The sequence below is a fragment of the Triticum dicoccoides genome, chromosome 1A (genome assembly GCF_002162155.2).
Source record: "Triticum dicoccoides isolate Atlit2015 ecotype Zavitan chromosome 1A, WEW_v2.0, whole genome shotgun sequence".
NCBI lineage: Eukaryota > Viridiplantae > Streptophyta > Magnoliopsida > Poales > Poaceae > Triticum > Triticum dicoccoides.
Window position 1 is genome coordinate 74,595,389 of NC_041380.1, and position 20,083 is coordinate 74,615,471.

General features: G+C 43.9%; 2 protein-coding genes across 5 annotated transcripts; one reads left to right on the forward strand and one right to left on the reverse strand.

Moving 5' to 3' along the window:
* The first annotated feature begins 823 nt into the window (after positions 1–823).
* LOC119364016 (probable receptor-like protein kinase At2g47060) lies at positions 824–5,031 on the forward strand. 4 transcript variants are annotated; one of them, XM_037629423.1, is made up of 9 exons: positions 1,082–1,973; positions 2,245–2,292; positions 2,677–2,798; positions 2,917–3,164; positions 3,235–3,361; positions 3,476–3,749; positions 3,836–3,968; positions 4,049–4,135; positions 4,621–5,031. In XM_037629423.1, the coding sequence occupies exons 1-9, from the start codon at positions 1,918–1,920 to the stop codon at positions 4,753–4,755; spliced, it is 1,230 nt and encodes a 409-aa protein (XP_037485320.1). In that variant the 5' UTR covers positions 1,082–1,917; the 3' UTR covers positions 4,756–5,031. The 4 variants fall into 4 exon arrangements, with proteins under 4 accessions (XP_037485304.1, XP_037485310.1, XP_037485320.1 ...); XM_037629407.1 differs by lacking the exons at positions 1,082–1,973; positions 2,245–2,292 and adding an exon at positions 824–979 and having other exon boundaries at positions 2,691–2,798; XM_037629413.1 differs by lacking the exons at positions 1,082–1,973; positions 2,245–2,292 and adding an exon at positions 887–979 and having other exon boundaries at positions 2,695–2,798.
* A 144-nt stretch (positions 5,032–5,175) lies between these two features.
* On the reverse strand, positions 5,176–9,386 carry LOC119364034 (nuclear envelope-associated protein 2-like). The gene is made up of 6 exons (XM_037629435.1): positions 9,127–9,386; positions 7,682–8,113; positions 7,484–7,591; positions 6,605–7,066; positions 6,381–6,482; positions 5,176–5,747 (listed from the first exon to the last, which is right to left on the reverse strand). Exons 2-6 carry the CDS (start codon positions 7,874–7,876, stop codon positions 5,577–5,579), a joined length of 1,038 nt encoding a protein of 345 aa, XP_037485332.1. The 5' UTR covers positions 7,877–8,113; positions 9,127–9,386; the 3' UTR covers positions 5,176–5,576.
* Between the last annotated feature and the right edge of the window lie 10,697 nt (positions 9,387–20,083).

A 20,083-nucleotide genomic window follows, 5' to 3' on the forward strand; every position in this document is an offset into this window, starting at 1 on the left:
ACAAAAATGCTATAATATGAGCACGTATTAAAGTCACAAACATTACTATTTGATACCGCTACATGATTCAACTAAAACAACGCATTCTTTAATGACAGAAAAACTAAGTACTCCTCATAAAAAAATCTTCAAAACCCTCAGCCTCGTCACAATTGTTAGAAGGTCAATTCGACACGCATCCGTGGATTTTGCTCGTCCACACCCAGAAAATGCCACAGGAATCAGTCTTCACCGATTCGAAGCACCTTTTTAACCTGGTTGCTAGTCCAAGCCTCTCTAGTCAACGTTGCTGGTGGCTCCATTCTTCTTAATTTGACAAGTTCCACAACTGGATGGCTCAATCAAGACCAAGTGCGACATATTTAAGTCCCAATTAGTCGCCGTCACCCTCCCGTGCTCGTCCATCTAGCGTGTGACTTTAGCGCGTATTACGAATTTAGACGGCATAACAAGGCCCGCTCCATCTTAATCAATTTAGACAGAACCACTGTATGCATCTCTCTTGGCCTTTTTACTGATCAATCATCACACACCGCACATGTTGGACACTGCCTTTCGCTCTTCGCCAACTAAAAGCAAGAACATGTACGTACATATATTAAAAAAAATCATATACTTTCTTCGTTCAAATTACTTGTCGCATAGACGGATGTATCTACAGAGAGAGTACACACATAAATAAAATAATAATAAAAAGAAGAGAGGAGAAAAGAAAGAAAGAAAACACATGGCCGTTTCCCTACCCAACCCCACCACACACGCGTTCTGACGAGCACGCGGAGGGGACGGAGGTACGACCGGTAGACCAGCCAGCCCGCAGCACCAGCATATAACCTCTCGCTCGCCGCCGCGGGTGGACCGGACAGCTCACAGACGCTGTTGCTACTCCCCTCTCCCTTCTTGCCTGCTTCCGCCGCTACCTGCTCCTCCGCTCCGTCCTCCTCCCCTCCGCCGTCGCCGTCGCCGGGACACGCCCAAGGTGCTCTCACGCCGGATTCGGCTCCCCTCCTCCTCCCCTCCCCTCTTTGCCCCCAGCAGCTCGCCTTTTGCTCCGATCTGCGGGCGCTCGCGGGATCTCCCGTGATCTCGTCCCTGGGCGGGCTTGCTTCGCGGGACGGGGGCTGGCTGCGCCCCTCTGGTTGTTCCGAGCTCCGAATCTTGCCGGTTCCCCTTTCTTGCCGGTCGATTTGCTCGTCTGGCTCCGATTCGTCGCGGAATTTGTGGCGTGCTAAGCTTGACTTCTTGCAGCAGTGGGAGAGGGAAAAGAAGAGGGCCTTGACTTCTTGTATTACAGTATTTTCTAGCTTTTCCCCTTCGTTTAGTGTGAAGAAGCAAGCTAGGGTTCTAAGTTCGTTAGTAATCAGTTCTTGCGAGTGGTCAACTGCGAATATGTATCTGGAGGGCAGCGGCTGCCTCTCGTCAGAAATTAGTTCGATTCTGTGTCTTCAATGCTCAGTTTATGGCGTGGCATGATGAATCAGCGGTACAGCTGCATGATGTTTCGTCCGTATATATAGGAATTAACATCCAGTGGAGTGTGAGAGCTAATAATAGTGACTGGTGTGGTTATCCTTTTGATCTGTTTTCTTTGGGGTGCATCCCGAATTAATGTGCTGTGGGAATTAGTTACATGACTGGTTGAACTGTGGGCAAGAGTGAGTGAAGAACTGAGTTGGCGCGCCCGCCAGACCGCCAAGGTTGTTTGCGCGCTATTTCCCTCGCGCAATTTCAGTTTAATTGCATGCAAATTTAGAAGTAGTTATCGTTGAGCTCAAAGCTGTGGACCAGGCAGTAATGTACTCCCACCCTCTCATTTATCATAGCTACCTTGTGGCGGTTGCACTTGTTTACTAGCAAAAGGAAGCACATAATTTGCAAGTGTTCATCTGGTGCGGTGGGCCAGCCACTGATAGCTGGATGAATAATCTAAGACGTTTCCAGCCACTATGCGTCATTGGGTCTGGATCAATGTGGTATGAAACCTGTAGGATATTGACAAGTATCAAGCATGTTGATGCAGAATGAGCTGTCTTTTGGTCAGCTATAATAGCTAGTAGTGGTTGTTAGTTTCTGCCTTCCATGTGGATTCCAATCCTACCTGGGAAGATAATAATAAGAAATAATAAAGCACAGAGGAATGGCTCCATATTTTAGGTTTTCCTTGGCAGAGAGTGTTTGCACATGAACTTGGTGTGCACATGAGATTGTTTTGCTTGATAGAAAATATATGTGTGATTTCTGTAGCTCCCTTGCTGCATGTACCGTAGAAGAATATGCTGCACCTGCAAGCAGGTCATGGTTCACTTATGGGCTTGGTTTTTCCATTTGAGATAGATACAGAGGAGAGAGTGAGACAAAGGGAAGCAAAGTAGTGGGATAAAATGAATGGAGAGGGGAAATTTAGCTGTACATCTTAAGCATTCCTTCACTTGTTTCCTAAAAATTCAACTTCTATTTCCCCATTGGGGCATTACGCTATATACAGAATGAAGTATGAATCGAAACTAAGTCACCTTCCATTTCTCTCCACTAGTCCTGTGGCACGTGCTATTAGTATTTGTCAGATATATGGCCACAAAACTACAGTTACAGTTCCGTTTATGTTCCCAACCGAGTGCTCGCTTGTTTGTTTTTGTATGAGCTATCTATGTTCATACTGCTGGTTCTGATAAAAAGATGCTTGGTTCCAGCCAGGACTTGTTCTCGGAAGAATATGTCTTGCTTTGGATGCTGTGGTGATGAAGATACTCAAAGAGCACCAGACAACAGGAATCAATACCCAGGAAACCATCCAGCAAGTAATAACTTCGAATTCTTTTTTATTACAATTCTATCATCTGCAACCCTATTTCTCGTACAACATTCTACTTCTGTTGCCTGATAATATTCATCTAATGAACTGCAACTGATCTGCAGGGAATGATGCATATCGCACTGCCGATCCAACTCCCAAAGGTCCTCAACCTGTGAAAGTGCAACCCATTGCAGTTCCCACCATTCCTATGGATGAAATTAGGGAGGTTACTAAGGGTTTTGGTGATGAAGCTTTGATTGGTGAGGGTTCCTTTGGCAGAGTATATTTTGGTACTCTAAGAAATGGTAGAGGTGCAGCAATCAAAAAGCTGGATTCCAGTAAGCAGCCAGACCAAGAATTGCTGGCACAGGTTCGTATTTCTCCCTGTTTAGGAATTCTGCATTTACTATGGTCTTCTATCTCACAACTTACATTCACAGGTATCTATGGTATCAAGGCTTAAGCATGAAAATGTTGTGGAGTTGCTTGGTTACTGTCTTGACGGGAACACCCGTGTCCTTGCTTATGAGTTTGCCACTATGGGCTCTCTTCATGATATGCTTCATGGTATGGTTTTGTACAATTTGAAGTCTTGAACATTCGTGTAATGTTTTTTTATTCATCTATTGGTGCAGTTAAGTTCTTATGTTTGATATAAACCTTTACTTTAAATGTTTACAGGAAGGAAAGGTGTTAAAGGGGCTCAGCCAGGTCCGGTCTTATCATGGATACAACGGGTGAAGATAGCTGTTGGTGCAGCGAAAGGCCTAGAGTATCTTCATGAGAAAGCACAGCCTCACGTCATACACAGGGACATCAAGTCCAGCAACGTTCTTCTCTTTGATGATGATGTAGCTAAAATAGCCGACTTCGATTTGTCAAACCAAGCTCCTGACATGGCAGCCCGGCTTCACTCAACTAGGGTTCTGGGAACATTTGGATACCATGCACCTGAGTATGTTCTTGTTTTCTTTCAGTTGCTCATTTGCTCCATGAAGCTTTGGATCATTCAACTTAAGCTTGTTTAAACTTTTTGATCAGGTATGCAATGACTGGTCAACTTAGCTCTAAGAGCGATGTGTACAGTTTTGGAGTTGTTCTTCTGGAGCTATTGACTGGGAGGAAACCTGTCGACCATACATTACCGAGGGGGCAGCAGAGCCTTGTCACATGGGTAATTTTTGTACCCAATACTGCACAAGTGATCTCCTTTGGTGGATGGAATTCTAACAGTTGTTTGTTATACACTGGCAGGCCACCCCAAGACTGAGTGAAGATAAGGTTAGGCAATGTGTTGACTCTAGACTTGGAGGGGACTATCCTCCTAAGGCTGTTGCAAAGGTATCATAGATAGCCTCTCTTGGTTTCGAAACAATGCATGGGTTAAGCAGTCTGTCAGTTATCAGTATTTTATAAAGTATAAAGACGAGGAAAACAAAATACTGATTTTGCTGGAACTTACTAAGCTTGCCATTTTTGTTTTGAATGGATGAGTAATACTCCCTCCGTCCGGAATTACTTGATGCTCAATCGGATGTATCTAGCACTAACGCCAGGAATTACTTGACGCTCAAACGGATGTATCTAGCACTAACGCCTGTTCGAGCATGTCAAAGTAATTCTGCACGGAGGGAGTACTAGCTAAGAATTTAATTTCCAGAAACTGTGTTTGTTGTGGCATAGGTAAAAGTATTTCTATAAAATATGTCCTACTACTGTGATTAACATCATTCTCGGAGCATGCTATATGTCATAACTAAGTTGAGGTATTCTTAGGTGAAGCCACTTGTAACACCATTTCCTCTTCTGCGTGTTGTTTGAAACAGTTTGCAGCCGTCGCGGCATTGTGCGTCCAATATGAAGCCGACTTCCGGCCAAACATGAGCATCGTCGTCAAGGCGCTCCAGCCCCTGCTGAATGCGCGAGCAGCCCACCCCGGGGCTGAGCATGCCGGACGCTAAGCACCACTCCGGCCTTTTGTATGATATAATAGATAAGGAAAAATGAGCAATCAATTGTTGTTCTTGCGGGGCGCGTGGCAGGCGGTTTTTGTACATTTGTGATTATTCTTCCCAAGTTGTAACCCTCGAGATTCTAGTACCAGAAATATTTGATTCTTTGTATCGGTTGCAAGGTCAGCAAGTATCTAGTACCTAGAACACTTGTCATCGGACAGAGAGAAAAAGGAAGATAATAAACACTGCTGCGTGAGCTTATGCCATTTGCTTCCAAGTCCAGATTCCAGAACAAATTTCTCATTTTGTGTTGGATTTTTCTTTGTATAGCCTTGTTTGGAACAGGAATCTTGCTAAGATTTTACTGGAATCTCAAACAGAAACAGAAGGGAAAAGGAGTCGCATAATGGACTGAAGAAGCAGGAATTAGCCATGTACTTTAATGATCTAAAACATATTACATGTACTTTAGTGATCTAAAATGTCTTATATTAGTTTACAGAGGAAGTGGTAGATGCTAAAGAGTACTAAACCTCTTAAATTAGAGGAATAGTAGATGCTAAAGAGTAGTACTAAACATCATAGGATAAGTACAGGATTACAGTTAACTACCACACATGAACTAGCAGCTGAGCTACACTGCTACGGTCTAGAGGACTAAACCTGGACGTCGACGAATTCTGGTCTCTGAACATCTGACCATGCAGCATGTCCAGGCCTAAACCTAATTTTACAACGCTACTCCAGTACATGACTGGCTTCTTAAAACTACAGAGCGAGCTAGTTGCTCACCTAACATAACTTCTCTACACAAGATGACGCTGTTCTCAGCGCTTTGCGAGGACCATCACGACCAGCATCGACATGCCGGCGACAAACTTGAACGTATCATTCTCCCAGAAGGGCTTCTTGCCTTCGTCGCGGCGAGGGCCGTCGGGCTGCTTCATGGCCATCTGATCCTTGAGCTCCTTGAGTTGCTTGTCCCTCTTCTCCCCCAACTGCAGAGGCAAGAGCCGATGAGTTAGTCTCGGGTTCGGATTCCTCAATGATCCCAACTGATCGGTGAGCACCATGAAAATCTTCTCAAGGTTTCGACATGTGTTTAGTTGCCATTAATTAGTTCAACTTCAACAGTTTGCTGCAAAAACATGGCTATCACAAGCAGTGTATGCGTTGCTTCAGTATATTTTATTGCAGGCATCAACAATCAATGCAGAGGCCAGGAGTGTTCGATTTCTTCCTCAAGTTTTCTAGAGAAAAAGATTGCACACATGCATGATTTAGCTGGTACCAGAGAAGATGAGATCACTGATACTAAAGAATAGGGTTTTTCTAGAACGCATGAATCAGTGATCTGTTTGACTTTGACCTGAACATTTTCGACACATCATTATGGCCAACTGCCGTAGCAGAGATGCTTCATTCACATGGCAATATGGCATTGATTATTTGATTTGTTAATTTAACTGTCAGAAATCTTGTTACGATGCTCAGGGATAAGGTGGCGTATATTCAATTCAAGAAGGCCATAAATGGATATGGACAATGATGCTAGCAGAGCAGGCGAAATCGAAGTCATGTTTCCTTTTTCACTTGTTAAAGGAAAATGATACACACGTATATGTACATACCCTCTGAAGTTTACGGATTTGAGATCGTGATTCTTGAAGGCAGAATTCAAGTTTGAGAACCCTTTTTTTCAGTTCCTGGTCGGTTCTGCGCTGCTTCTCTAGCTGTTCAGCGAAAAAACATATCTCGAGTAAACTTACGGAGCTAAATTGCAGCGAAAACAATGTCTGCGAAACAATTTCAGGCAAAATTTTGTTATTTTGTGGATGCAAGGAAGACAACTTACTTGTGACTCTAGTTCCTTTGTTTTGTTTGTCCAATGAGCAGATAATATCCTAATTTCATCTCTCAGCCTGGCAATCTCGGTATCCTTAGTATTCAAATGCTTGCCAATATTCTCGATATTCCTTGGTGAAACATCGGATAAAACCTTCAGAAGCTCGTTATCTTTACTAGACCCAGCTCTGGAAACTGCACCCATGATATCTGTCTCAATCCTTAAAACTTCATCCTTGAGTTGCCTCTGTGAAAGCTCCCTTGCCTCAAGGTCCTTCTGGAGAAGACCTAGCTGCTCGCCAAGCTTGTTAACTCGAAGCTCGTGCTCTTTCAGCGAGCGATCCTTCTCATTCAGCTCTTTCAGCAATGACAAGCACTGCGCCTGAGCCGACATGGCTGATGCAGCACTGGCTTCTGCTGTAGCTTGAGTTACTGATAGTCGTGATTTAAGATCATCCAAATCATCGAGGTACTGCACATAATTACAAAAGTTATTGACAAAGAGAATTTCAATTTGAAGCAAAATGGAATCATTAGGGTTGGGAAACCAGTATCATAATGAGGTACGTCACGCATAAGAAGATTTTTCGATTAGAAGTATGAAGATGTGAAATCGTACTACTCTTTTCCAAGTGCTTAGATCACCATCAGTTCAGCAAAAGACAGGCACAATCAGTTCAGCAAAGGAAAGCAATTTTACAAGCAAATACATCATCACCCACTATGTTGCACTGCATTCAACTCATTTTAAATCATGTATGGAATCTAGAGTAGTATGCTTAGAAGTTAATATCAAACACAAACTTTAGCAATTCATCATGGAATAGAAATGGAGAAATTTAAAAAATGGAAACGCAACCCCAAATGGAGAAAGGAGGGAGTTACTCACATGTTCGGTGATGCCTCTCGTTGCATTTAGCTGCTCATCTTTGTCCAGTAAGCATTTCTGCAGCTTACTCACTTCCTCCTCCATGCTCCTTGCCTTCGTCTCCGCAACCTGCAACGTTCTCTCCCTAGTCAGGCCAAACTTGTAACTTTGTAAGCCATGCTGAAGGTAGAAATTAGCAAGTAGTAGAAATTTACTAACCTCCCTAGTTTGGGATTCCCTAGTAAACAACTGCTCCTGCGAAGCAAGCTTGTGCCTCACATCCTTTAGCTCAGACGCCAGAGATGCCACGTTTCTTCTAAAGCTCAGCTTCTTCTCCGTAAGATCCTTCAACAGCGGGTCCAAACCCGACGAAGACGATGAGCATGGTCGTACCGCCTTCTCTGAAACTGCCATAGCCAAGCCCCGAACCAAACAGACAAGATTGTTTTAAGCCCAAAGGCCAAAACTCAGATCCTGGGAGCACTGTCCTATTTTCTCCAAGAACAAACAGCGGGGCTCACAGCAAGCATCCCATGTATACAGGAGAAAAATAAGGGCACTGAGAGCTCCTCTTTGACCAAACCAAACACCCTGGCCGCCTCACAAACTTCTCTCTTTCACAGGTCAGTAGCAGCCAACCGGTAGCTTTCACTGCACAAAACAATTGCACAAATTTAGGGGCAGAGAAAGATGGTGATGCTTGCTTCATGCACCGTGTCGCCCTTAAGTTACTGGCCTGAAAGCATCCGTTACTTCAGATCACGGGTACGAGCTCTTCTTGTGGCACTAGACAGTTGGCAAGTAATTGACAGAAGTGTTGCTTTCAGCGGTCGACATAGTTTTGTACAATTAGTAATGGCTGGACAGTAAATGAAGCAAAGTAAGATAATGTTGTTCAAACTACAAGTAACTTGTTCATGGCGGCCAATGAAGGGATCAACTCCTGAAGCATCTCTTAGTCAACTTTGCGGACACTAGGCTGCAAACATAACATGTTCTTTGTGCTTCAAGTCAACTCACGCGTTCCGCGGTACAGGTTAATTTTTACAGAATACACTGACTGCGATATTGTACTGTTCTACGGCCATGTGAGAAACAATCTTTTATATCAAGGTATCAGGCTTTTAAAAGAAATTACTGAAGAGAAGTATTGGGACAAAACAAAAGCATCTTCCAATCGAGATTCCAGCTAGTAGATGAGGACAAAAAGAAGCTGCGCATCTGCGAACTTTCAAACGCGTTCAAATTTTCCAAAGAATCCGACAGAAAACTTTAAGTGCTCAATTAAATACTGCCGACAGAGTAGTACTACTAGTTCCTCGGAAAAATCACTCATTTATTTTTCTAGTAGTAATATTGTACGGGAGTACTTGATTCCGTGGATTGCGAGGTTAAAATTAAAAAAAAAGAACAATTCGAGATTTTTTCCTCTGGGTTCGAAATAATTCAAACCGGGGCAACAATCCAGGCAAAGTAAAAACGACCACAGATTTCAAAGATTTGCAGGACAAACTCAAGAACACCGAGCACCGCGTATTGACCGCTCAAATCCTCCGAGCTCGCAATCTCTCAACCCCCCGGCAAAAAGACCCGTACAAACAAACACAGCGACCACCGCGTCACGGACTGAGCATAAACACAGGGAGGCCAAGGGAATCTCGCACCTTCGTCCCCAGCAGCAGCCGCCGTCGCCGGCCGAATCCCAGCACGGGAAGCTCCAGGAACCACAGACCCTCCTTCCGCTCCCTCCGGCGGAGATCTACGGCCCCATTGCTCGCCTGGGGCAGCAGCAGGGTTTTTGAGATTCTGGGACGGGCTTCCCCCTGAATTTTCGCAGCGTCTGGTGGCGGAGGGGAGGAGATTGATGAGGGGAGGGGAGAGAGAACGGGAAGGAAATGAGGGGATGGTTGGGGAGCTGCCGCTGGGTTTCGAAACTGAAATGCTGGCGTGTGGGCCCCGGCGGCGTCAGCGCGCGGCAAACTCCGAAATTTCCTGGGCTGCTGTGCGGCACGTGGCCGTGCGCCGGGTCGGATCCCCTGTTCCGTGTGCGCGTAGAGTGGGGCTGTGGTGGTGGTGGTGGTGCCGCCGTCGCATTTTTAACGCCGCGACGGTACGGTGAGCTTTTTACCGTCGCATTTTGTACAGCCGTGTTAACGCACAGTCGCGCCTGAGACACTCCCTAAGAACCGGATCACCCCTTTCTCTCGATGCAAGATCAGAAAAGGGCGGGGTTTTGAAGGCATGCTCCCCCCTGTGCGATGTACGAGATGAGAATCCATGATCTTTACCGGCACAACTCCCCTTGGGGAGAGGACTTGAAGCCGGGAGAAGTAATCCGGTACGAGCATCATTGCTTCTTTTCTCGAGAGGACATGCAACGCGACATCCGCTTGTGGCTGCTGGAGAAGAGTAAGGAGAAGCCGGAGCCCCTTGTCGACGACGAAGAGGATGTAAGCATGTGCTCAAGGAAAGAATGGGGAAATGCAAAGAGGGGGTGGGTCAGGTGAAGGGGAGGTGGGTATAATAATCATGTTCGCGTGGTTTGTGAAGGGAGTGAATGGTTTTCAAAGAGTGTTGGAGATATAACTATCAGTTATGACCCGCCCATGAGGGGTCGGGTTAGCCCCAATGACGGGTCACAAAGGAAGCCCAGTAGACATTCAAGGCGATAGTTTGTTAAATCTTATAGAAGGCCCAGAAAACAACCCTAGCGCACGTCAGTTCGATAGAGTTTAGGTATTTTATTCGCCACCTACGTCTTGATTGTGTGAAAAGGCGTTTGATTAACAAAGGAACTGGGAGTAGCTACACAACCACTCTTGTTACTTCCTCTGTTCACTATTATAAAAGTTTTAATTTTTTTCCGATCAGATGTATATAAATGAATTTCAATGTGTGTTTGCTCACTCATTTCAGTCTGTATATACTCCATATTAAAATATGCACAACATCTTAGGGCATCTCTAGCCGACACCCTAAATTAGAGGAGTAAACGACCGAGTAGACTTTAGTGGAGTATTTTTACCCCTCTAAATTTTGGTCGTTTCTAGCCGACCCCTTAAATTTAGGGGAGTAAAAATTTGTTTTCGCCGAATTGTTCCAATTATAGTTACATTGCAACTACATATTAGCACGCACATAAAAAATAAACATAATAATTAAGGTTCACACAATTCACGAAACATTACAGATTCATAGTTTACAACACTAGTGCAGAACCGGGCTATAGCAGTGGTTCGTAAGGCCCTTTAGTGCCGGTTGGGCTAACACGTGGCACGAGTCAGCACCGGGGACGGGGAGACCATTAGTACCGGTTGATAACACCAACCGGTACTAAAAGGTTTAGGGGTTTTGGTTTTATTATTTTTTTTTCCTTTAATTTTGTGTTTTTCATTTAATTTTTTTCATTAGCTGGTATAGTGTAGCACATGATCATCTATAAACTCATTCTAGCTTAAAGAAGAAATATTCACTTGTACTAGAAGCAAAGATATCATCAAGTTCAACAAGGTTAAGATTATAAGCGTTCATAAGACCACAAAAGCAAATCATTTTGAGATTAAGTTCAGGACGAAGAACACGGACATGAGAGGACAAGTACTAAGAGCAGGAACTAGCTAATCACTCATGCTGCTATCTTTCTCAGGTAAAATAGCATAATACATGCGTAGCTCTCCTGATTCATCATATTGGGGCATGCAGATGAACCTATCTCCTAATTGTGGGTTGCGCTTCTGATTGCCGCCCTCTAATACTTCTCTGCGATCCTTCACAATTTTGCTCCGGTCTTTCACTATTAAGTATTGCTCGGTTTTAGAAATCATGAATGCACTCATGTGCGATGTAGGATGTCTTGGCCGTAAGCTAACCATTGACATGTGACCTTTAGTCTCGATCCAATAAGGCACAACTATCATCGGCAGTCCCTGTTGAAGAACATCGTATAGTAACATACTTAGCAATGAAGTTTAGCTTAAAAATAATGTATGTAAAACACGCACTAAGGATAAATAGTAAAAATCTTATCATATTTACTAAATAGATGTAACCGTAGTTCAATACGAACATTATTGGTCGCACTTTTTGAGTACTAAGATTTTCAAGTCCAGGAAAATAATTTCTTTTGACAACATCAAGATCCTCAAGCCATGAAACATAATGACTATCTCCTCGTAGTTCAGTTCAACCCCGGGACAGTGGACGGTCATGTCTACCAAGCGTCAAACATGTTACTTGAATGGAAATAAGTTGTCAATAGAAATTAGTTGTTAGCTATTTTTGAATAAATAATATCGAAGACATAAATATGGTTGAGAAACTCACATAATGGTAGAACTGGAGGCGTCTGCACATCGACCCGGATGTCGATATTACCTTCAATATCATCTTCCAGAGGAATATCAAAGGTGATAAATATACCAGGCTCAAATGCATAAGCATTGCATAATGCTCTCCAAGTTTTGCATCCAAAATAGGTGTAGGTGTCTGCATTGTACAATTTTGCGTCGAAAGTATAACCATGCTCGATCCTCAAGTGAACTCTCTTTACCTCCATAGTTTTTATAGGACTGAAACCAATCTTATCCGAGACAAAAATTCTTACATGGTAGGGGATACGCTAGTAGAATAGTAAAAAATTAAAATTATAAGTTAAAACAAATTAAGCATAAGTTATGCTTAATTACGAAAAAAGACTTGTCGTTGTGACTTACTGTATCGACTTCGAAGGTCTCATCCAGCTTGATGCTGAAGTGCCTACCATCAACTAGTAAATTTCTGTCGCACAGGCCGTGCTCGTCTTCGCAATATTCGCATATACCGAAATCCTTTTCGTCATCAGACATTTCCTATGTTCATAGTTGAAACATTAATTGCTAAACATTTATTAGTTCTATTAATTCAACTAATTTAACTAAGCATTTACTAAAAATAAACTAGTTTTATTAATTTTCTTACTAAAAATAAACCAGTTCTATAGTAAAATTTTAATTAGATCATCAATCTCATATACCTAAATTTTCTTACTAAAAATAAACTAGTTCTATTAATTCAACTAGTTCAACTAAGCACTTACTGTAAATAAAAATAATTAATTTTCTTACTAATTCAACTAAGCACTTATTAATTTTCTTACTAATTCAACTAAGCACTTACTAATTCATCGGACATCAATATATCTAATTCATCTATAACTAAAAGTATAAAAAAACTAACTCATCTAATTAACATTAATATCTAGCTAATTCATTTTTCATCTAACATTTGACATTAATATCTAACATTTCTATCTAATTCATCTAACATTCGACATTAATCTAACATTCTTATCTAGATAATTCATCTAATTTGATAATCTAATCAACAATTTGACATGCATTAATCTAATTCATTTAGATAGCTAAAACTTTGACATTAACAATTTGACATTAATCTAAAAAACAGAAAACACAAAATAAATAAAAAACTATGTGTGTGCGCGCGCGTGTGTGTTTGTGTAGGAGCGGGGGCTCGATCGGGGCGCGGCCATGGCGCGCACAGGGGGCTCATAGCACGGGGTGACCGGGGCGGCAATGGGGGCGGCGATCAACCAGCACAGCGACGGGGCGACGGCGTATGGGGCGGCGGCGACACGGCGGCGACGGGGACGGCGACTGATAACCCACAAGTATAGGGGATCGCAACGTCTTTCGTGTTGGAAATATGCCCTAGAGGCAATAATAAAATGATTATTATATTTCCTTGTTCATGATGATTGTCTATTATTCATGCTATAATTGTGCTATAATTGTATTATCCGGAAATCGTAATACATGTGTGAATACATAGACCACAATGTGTCCCTAGTGAGCCTCTAGTTGACTAGCTCGTTGATCAACAAATAGTCATGGTTTCCTGGCTATGGACATGGGGATGTCATTGATAACGGGATCACATCATTAGGAGAATGATGTGATGGACAAGACCCAAACCTAAGCATAGCACAAAGATCGTGTAGTTCGTTTGCTGTAGTTTTTCTGGATGTCAAGTATCATTTCCTTAGACCATGAGATTGTGCAACTCCCGGATACCGTAGGAGTGCCTTGGGTGTGCCAAACGTCACAACGTAACTGGGTGACTATAAAGGTACATTACATGTATCTCCGAAAGTGTCTGTTGGGTTGGCACGAATCGAGACTGGGATTTGTCACTCCGTATAATGGAGAGGTATCTCTGGGCCCACTCGGTAATGCATCATCATAATGAGCTCAATGTGATCAAGTGGTTGATCACGGGATCATGCATTAAGGTACGAGTAAAGTGACTTGCCGGTAACGAGACTGAACAAGGTATTGGGATACCGACGATCGAGTCTCGGGCAAGTAACGTACCGATTGACAAAGGGAATTGAGTACGGGATTGATTAGGTCCTCGACATCGTGGTTTATCCGATGAGATCATCGAGGAGCATGTGGGAGCCAACATGGGTATCCAGATCCCGCTGTTGGTTATTGACCAGAGAGTCGTCTCGATCATTCTGCTTGTCTCCCGAACCCGTAGGGTCTACACACTTAAGGTTCGGTGACGCTAGGGTTGTATAGATATGAGTATGCAGTAATCCGAAAGTTGTTTGGAGTCCCGGATGAGATCTTGGATGTCACGAGGAGTTCCGGAACTGTCCGGAGGTGAAGAATTATATATAGGAAGTGTAGTTTCGGCCATCGGGAAAGTTTCGGGGTCACCGGTATTGTATCGGGACCACCGGATGGGTTTCGGGGGTCCACCGGGTGGGGCCACCCATCCCGGAGGGCCCCATGGGTTGAAGTGGGGAGGGGAACCAGCCCATAGTGGGATGGTGCGCCCCCCCTTGGCCCCCCATGCGCCTAGGGTTGGGAACCCTAGGGGAGGGGGCACCTCCACTTGCCTTGGGGGGTACTCCACCCCCTTGGCCACCGTCCCCCTAGGAGATCCCATCTCCTAGGGCCGGCGCACCCCCTAGGGGGCCTATATAAAGGGGGGGAGGGAGGGCAGCCGCACCTCAAGCCTTGGCGCCTCCCTCTCCCCTGCTACACCTCTCCCTCTTGCAGAAGCTCGGCGAAGCCCTACTGCAATCACTGCTGCATCCACCACCACGCCGTAGTGTTGCTGGATCTTCATCAACCTCTCCTTCCCCCTTGCTGGATCAAGAAGGAGGAGACGTCATCCGCTACATACGTGTGTTGAACACGGAGGTGCCGTCCGTTCGGCACTTGGTCATCGGTGATTTGGATCACGGCGAGTACGACTCCATCATCCCCGTTCTCTTGAACGCTTCCGCTCGCGATCTACAAGGTATGTAGATGCACTCTCCTCTTGTTGCTAGTTGACTCCATAGATTGACCTTGGTGAAACGTAGAATTTTTTTTTGTTTTCTGCTACGATCCCCAACAGTGGTATCAGAGCTAGGCCTATGCGTAGTTACTATGCACGAGTAGAACACAAAGTAGTTGTGGGCGTCGATATTGTCAATTTGCTTGCCATTACTAGTCTTATCTTGATTCGGCAGCATCGTGGGATGAAGCGGCCCGGACCAACCTTACACGTACGCTTACGTGAGACCGGTTCCACCGATTGACATGCACTAGTTGCATAAGGTGGCTGGCGGGTGTCTGTCTCTCCCACTTTAGTCGGATCGGATTCGATGAACAGGGTCCTTATGAAGGGTAAATAGAAATTGGCAATTCACGTTGTGGTTTTCGCGTAGGTAAGAAACGTTCTTGCTAGAAACCTATAGCAGCCACGTAAAAACTTGCAACAACAATTAGAGGACGTCTAACTTATTTTTGCAGCAAGTGTTTTGTGATGTGATATGGCCAAAGGTTGTGATGAATGATGAATGATATATGTGATGTATGAGATCGATCATGTTCTTGTAATAGGAATCACGACTTGCATGTCGATAAGTATGCCAACCGGCAGGAGCCATAGGAGTTGTCTTTATTTATTTATGACCTGCGTGTCAACATAAACGTCATGTAATTACTTTACTTTATTGCTAAAGCGTTAGCCATAGTAGTAGAAGTAATAGATGACGAGACAACTTCAAGAAGACACGATGATGGAGATCATGGTGTCATGCCGGTGACAAGATGATCATGGAGCCTCAAGATGGAGATCAAAGGAGCTATATGATATTGGCCATATCATGTCACTATTATTTGATTGCATGTGATGTTTATCATGTTTTTGCATCTTGTTTACTTAGAATGATGGTAGTAAATAAGATGATCCCTCATAATAATTTCAAGAAAGTGTTCCCCTAACTATGCACCGTTGCGACAGTTCGTTGTTTCGAAGCACCACGTGATGATCGGGTGTGATAGATTCCAACATTCACATACAACGGGTGTAAGACAGATTTACACATGCAATACACTTAGGTTGACTTGACGAGCCTAGCATGTACAGACATGGCCTCGGAACACAGAAGACCAAAAGGTCGAGCATGAGTCGTATAGAAGATACGATCAACATGAAGATGTTCATCGATGTTGACTAGTCCGTCTCATGTGATGATCGGACACGACCTAGTCAACTCGGATCATGTTATACTTAGATGACTGGAGGGATGTCTATCTAAATGGGAGTTCATTGAATAATTTGATTAGATGAACTTAATTATCATGAATTTAGTCTAAAATCTTTACAATATGTCTTGTAGATCAAATGGCCAACGTTGTCCTCAACTTCAACGCGTTCCTAGAGAAAACCAAGCTGAAAGACGATGGCAGCAACTATACGGACTGGGTCCGGAACCTGAGGATCATCCTCATAGCTGCCAAGAAAGATTATGTCCTAGAAGCACCGCTAGGTGACACACCCGTCCCACAGAACCAAGACGTTATGAATGCTTGGCAGACACGTGCTGATGATTACTCCCTTGTTCAGTGCGGCATGCTTTACAGCTTAGAACCGGGGCTCCAAAAGCGTTTTGAGCGACACGGAGCATATGAGATGTTCGAAGAGCTGAAAATGGTTTTCCAAGCTCATGCCCGGGTCGAGAGATATGAAGTCTCCGACAAGTTCTTCAGCTGTAAGATGGAGGAAAATAGTTCTGTCAGTGAGCACATACTCAAAATTTCTGAGTTACATAACCGCTTGACTCAGCTGGGAGTTAATCTCTCGGATGACGCGATCATTGACAGAATCCTTCAGTCGCTTCCACCAAGCTACAAGAGCTTTGTGATGAACTTCAATATGCAGGGGATGGAAAAGACCATTCCTGAAGTATTTGCAATGCTGAAATCAGCAGAGGTAGAAGTCAAAAAGGAACATCAAGTGTTGATGGTGAATAAAACCACTAAGTTCAAGAAAGGCAAGGGTAAGAAGAACTTCAAGAAGGACGGCAAGGGAGTTGCCGCGCCTGGTAAGCAAGCTGCCGGGAAGAAGCCAAAGAATGGACCCAAGCCCGAGACTGGGTGCTTTTATTGCAAGGGAAGTGGTCACTGGAAGCGGAACTGCCCCAAATACTTAGCGAACAAGAAGGCCGGCATCACAAAAGGTATATGTGATATACATGTAATTGATGTGTACCTTACCAGTACTCGTAGTAGCTCCTGGGTATTTGATATCGGTGCGGTTGCTCACATTTGTAACTCAAAGCAGGAGCTACGAAATAAGCGGAGACTGGCGAAGGACGAGGTGACGATGCGCGTCGGGAATGGTTCCAAGGTCGATGTGATCGCCGTCGGCACGCTACCTCTACATTTACCTATGGGATTAGTTTTAAACCTCAATAATTGTTATTTAGTGCCAGCTTTGAGCATGAACATTGTATCAGGATCTCGTTTAATACGAGATGGCTACTCATTTAAATCCGAGAATAATGGTTGTTCTATTTATATGAGAGATATGTTTTATGGTCATGCTCCGATGGTGAATGGTTTATTCTTAATGATTCTTGAGCGTAATGCTACACATATTCATAGTGTGAATACCAAAAGATGTAAGGTTGATAATGATAGTCCCACATACTTGTGGCACTGCCACCTTGGTCACATAGGTGTCAAACGCATGAAGAAGCTCCATGCAGATGGACTTTTAGAGTCTCTTGATTACGAATCATTTGACACGTGCGAACCATGCCTCATGGGTAAAATGACCAAGACTCCATTCTCAGGAACAATGGAGCGAGCAACCAACTTATTGGAAATCATACATACTGATGTGTGCAGTCCAATGAGTGTTGAGGCTCGCGGTGGCTATCGTTATGTTCTCACCCTCACTGATGACTTGAGTAGATATGGGTATGTCTACTTAATGAAACACAAGTCTGAGACCTTTGAAAAGTTCAAGGAATTTCAGAGTGAGGTTGAGAATCAATGTGACAGGAAAATCAAGTTCTTGCGATCAGATCGTGGGGGAGAATACTTGAGTCACGAATTTGGCACACACTTAAGAAAACGTGGAATAGTTTCACAACTCACGCCGCCTGGAACACCTCAGCGTAATGGTGTGTCCGAACGTCGTAATCGCACTCTATTAGATATGGTGCGATCTATGATGTCTCTTACCGATTTAGCGCTATCATTTTGGGGCTATGCTTTAGAGACTACTGCATTCACTTTAAATAGGGCTCCATCGAAATCCGTTGAGATGACACCGTATGAATTATGGTTTGGGAAGAAACCTAAGCTGTCGTTTCTAAAAGTTTGGGGATGCGATGCTTATGTCAAGAAACTTCAACCTGAAAAGATCAAACCCAAGTCGGAAAAATGCGTCTTCATAGGATACCCTAAAGAAACTGTTGGGTATACCTTCTACCTCATATCCGAAGGCAAGATCTTTGTTGCCAAGAATGGGTCCTTTCTAGAGAAGGAGTTTCTCTCGAAAGAAATAAGTGGGAGGAAGGTAGAACTTGATGAAGTATTACCTCTTGAACCGGTAAGTGGCGCAGCTCAAGAAAATGTTCCTGAGGTGCCTGCACCGACTAGAGAGGAAGTTGATGATGGTGATCATGAAACTTCAGATCAAGTTGCTACTGAACTTCGTAGGTCCACAAGGACACGTTCCGCACCAGAGTGGTACGACAACCCTGTCTTGAAAATCATGTTGTTAGACAATGGTGAACCTTCGAACTATGAAGAAGCGATGGCGGGCCCGGATTCCGACAAATGGCTGGAAGCCATGAAATCCGAGATAGGATCCATGTATGAAAACGAAGTATGGACTTTGACTGACTTGCCCATTGATCGACGAGCCATAGAAAATAAATGGATCTTTAAGAAGAAGACAGACGCGGATGGTAATGTGACCATCTATAAGGCTCGGCTTGTCACTAAGGGTTATCGACAAGTTCAAGGGGTTGACTACGATGAGACTTTCTCACCCGTAGCGAAGCTGAAGTCCGTCCGGATCATGTTAGCAATTGCCGCATTCTATGATTATGAGATATGGCAAATGGACGTCAAAACGACTTAATGGTTTCCTTAAGGAAGAATTGTATATGATGCAGCCGGAAGGTTTTGTCGATCCTAAGAATGCTGACAAGGTGTGCAAGCTCCAACGCTCGATTTATGGGCTGGTGCAAGCATCTGGAGTTGGAACATTCGCTTTGATGAGATGATCAAAGCGTTTGGGTTTATGTAGACTTATGGAGAAGCCTGCATTTACAAGAAAGTGAGTGGAGCTCTGTAGCATTTCTCATATTGTATGTGGATGACATACTATTGATGGGAAATGATATAGAATTCTTGGAAAGCATAAAGGCCTATTTGAATAAGTGTTTTTCAATGAAGGACCTTGGAGAAGCTGCTTATATATTAGGCATCAAGATCTATAGAGATAGATCGAGATGCCTCATTGGTCTTTCACAGAGTACATACCTTGACAAGATTTTGAAGAAGTTCAAAATGGATCAGTCTAAGAAGGGGTTCTTGCCTGTATTGCAAGGTACGAGATTGAGCTTGGCTCAATGCTCGACCACGGCAGAAGATAGAGAAAAGATGAGTGTCGTCCCCTATGCCTCGGCCATAGGGTCTATCATGTATGCTATGCTGTGTACCAGACCTGATGTAAACCTTGCCGTGAGTTTGGTAGGAAGGTACCAAAGTAATCCCGGCATGGAACACTGGACAGCGGTCAAAAATATCCTGAAGTACCTGAAAAGGACTAAGGAAATGTTTCTCGTTTATGGAGGTGACGAAGAGCTCGTCGTAAAGGGTTACGTCGATGCTAGCTTCAACACAAATCTGGATGACTCTAAGTCACAAACCGGATACGTGTATATTTTGAATGGTGGGGCAGTAAGCTGGTGCAGTTGCAAGCAAAGCGTTGTGGCGGGATCTACATGTGAAGCGGAGTACATGGCAGCCTCGGAGGCAGCACACGAAGCATTCTGGGTGAAGGAGTTCATTACCGACCTAGGAGTCATACCCAATGCGTCGGGCCCAATGACTCTCTTCTGTGACAACACTGGAGCTATTGCCCTTGCCAAGGATCCCAGGTTTCACAGGAAGACCAGGCATATCAAGCGTCGCTTCAACTCCATTCGTGAAAGTGTTCAAAATGGAGACATAGAGATTTGTAAAGTACATACAGACCTGAATGTAGCAGATCCGTTGACTAAACCTCTCCCTAGAGCAAAACATGATCAACACCAAAATT

Coding starts and splice junctions, on each gene's coding strand:
- LOC119364016 (XM_037629423.1), top strand. CDS start 1,918: ATGAATAATCTAAGACGTTTCCAGCCACTATGCGTCATTGGGTCTGGA. Junction 2,293..2,676: donor TATGCTGCACCTGCAAGCAG/GTCATGGTTCAC, acceptor TCTGATAAAAAG/ATGCTTGGTTCCAGCCAGGA. Junction 2,799..2,916: donor CCCAGGAAACCATCCAGCAA/GTAATAACTTCG, acceptor ACTGATCTGCAG/GGAATGATGCATATCGCACT.
- LOC119364034 (XM_037629435.1), bottom strand. CDS start 7,876: ATGGCAGTTTCAGAGAAGGCGGTACGACCATGCTCATCGTCTTCGTCG. Junction 6,483..6,604: donor CAAAGGAACTAGAGTCACAA/GTAAGTTGTCTT, acceptor TTCGCTGAACAG/CTAGAGAAGCAGCGCAGAAC. Junction 5,748..6,380: donor AAATCCGTAAACTTCAGAGG/GTATGTACATAT, acceptor TTGCCTCTGCAG/TTGGGGGAGAAGAGGGACAA.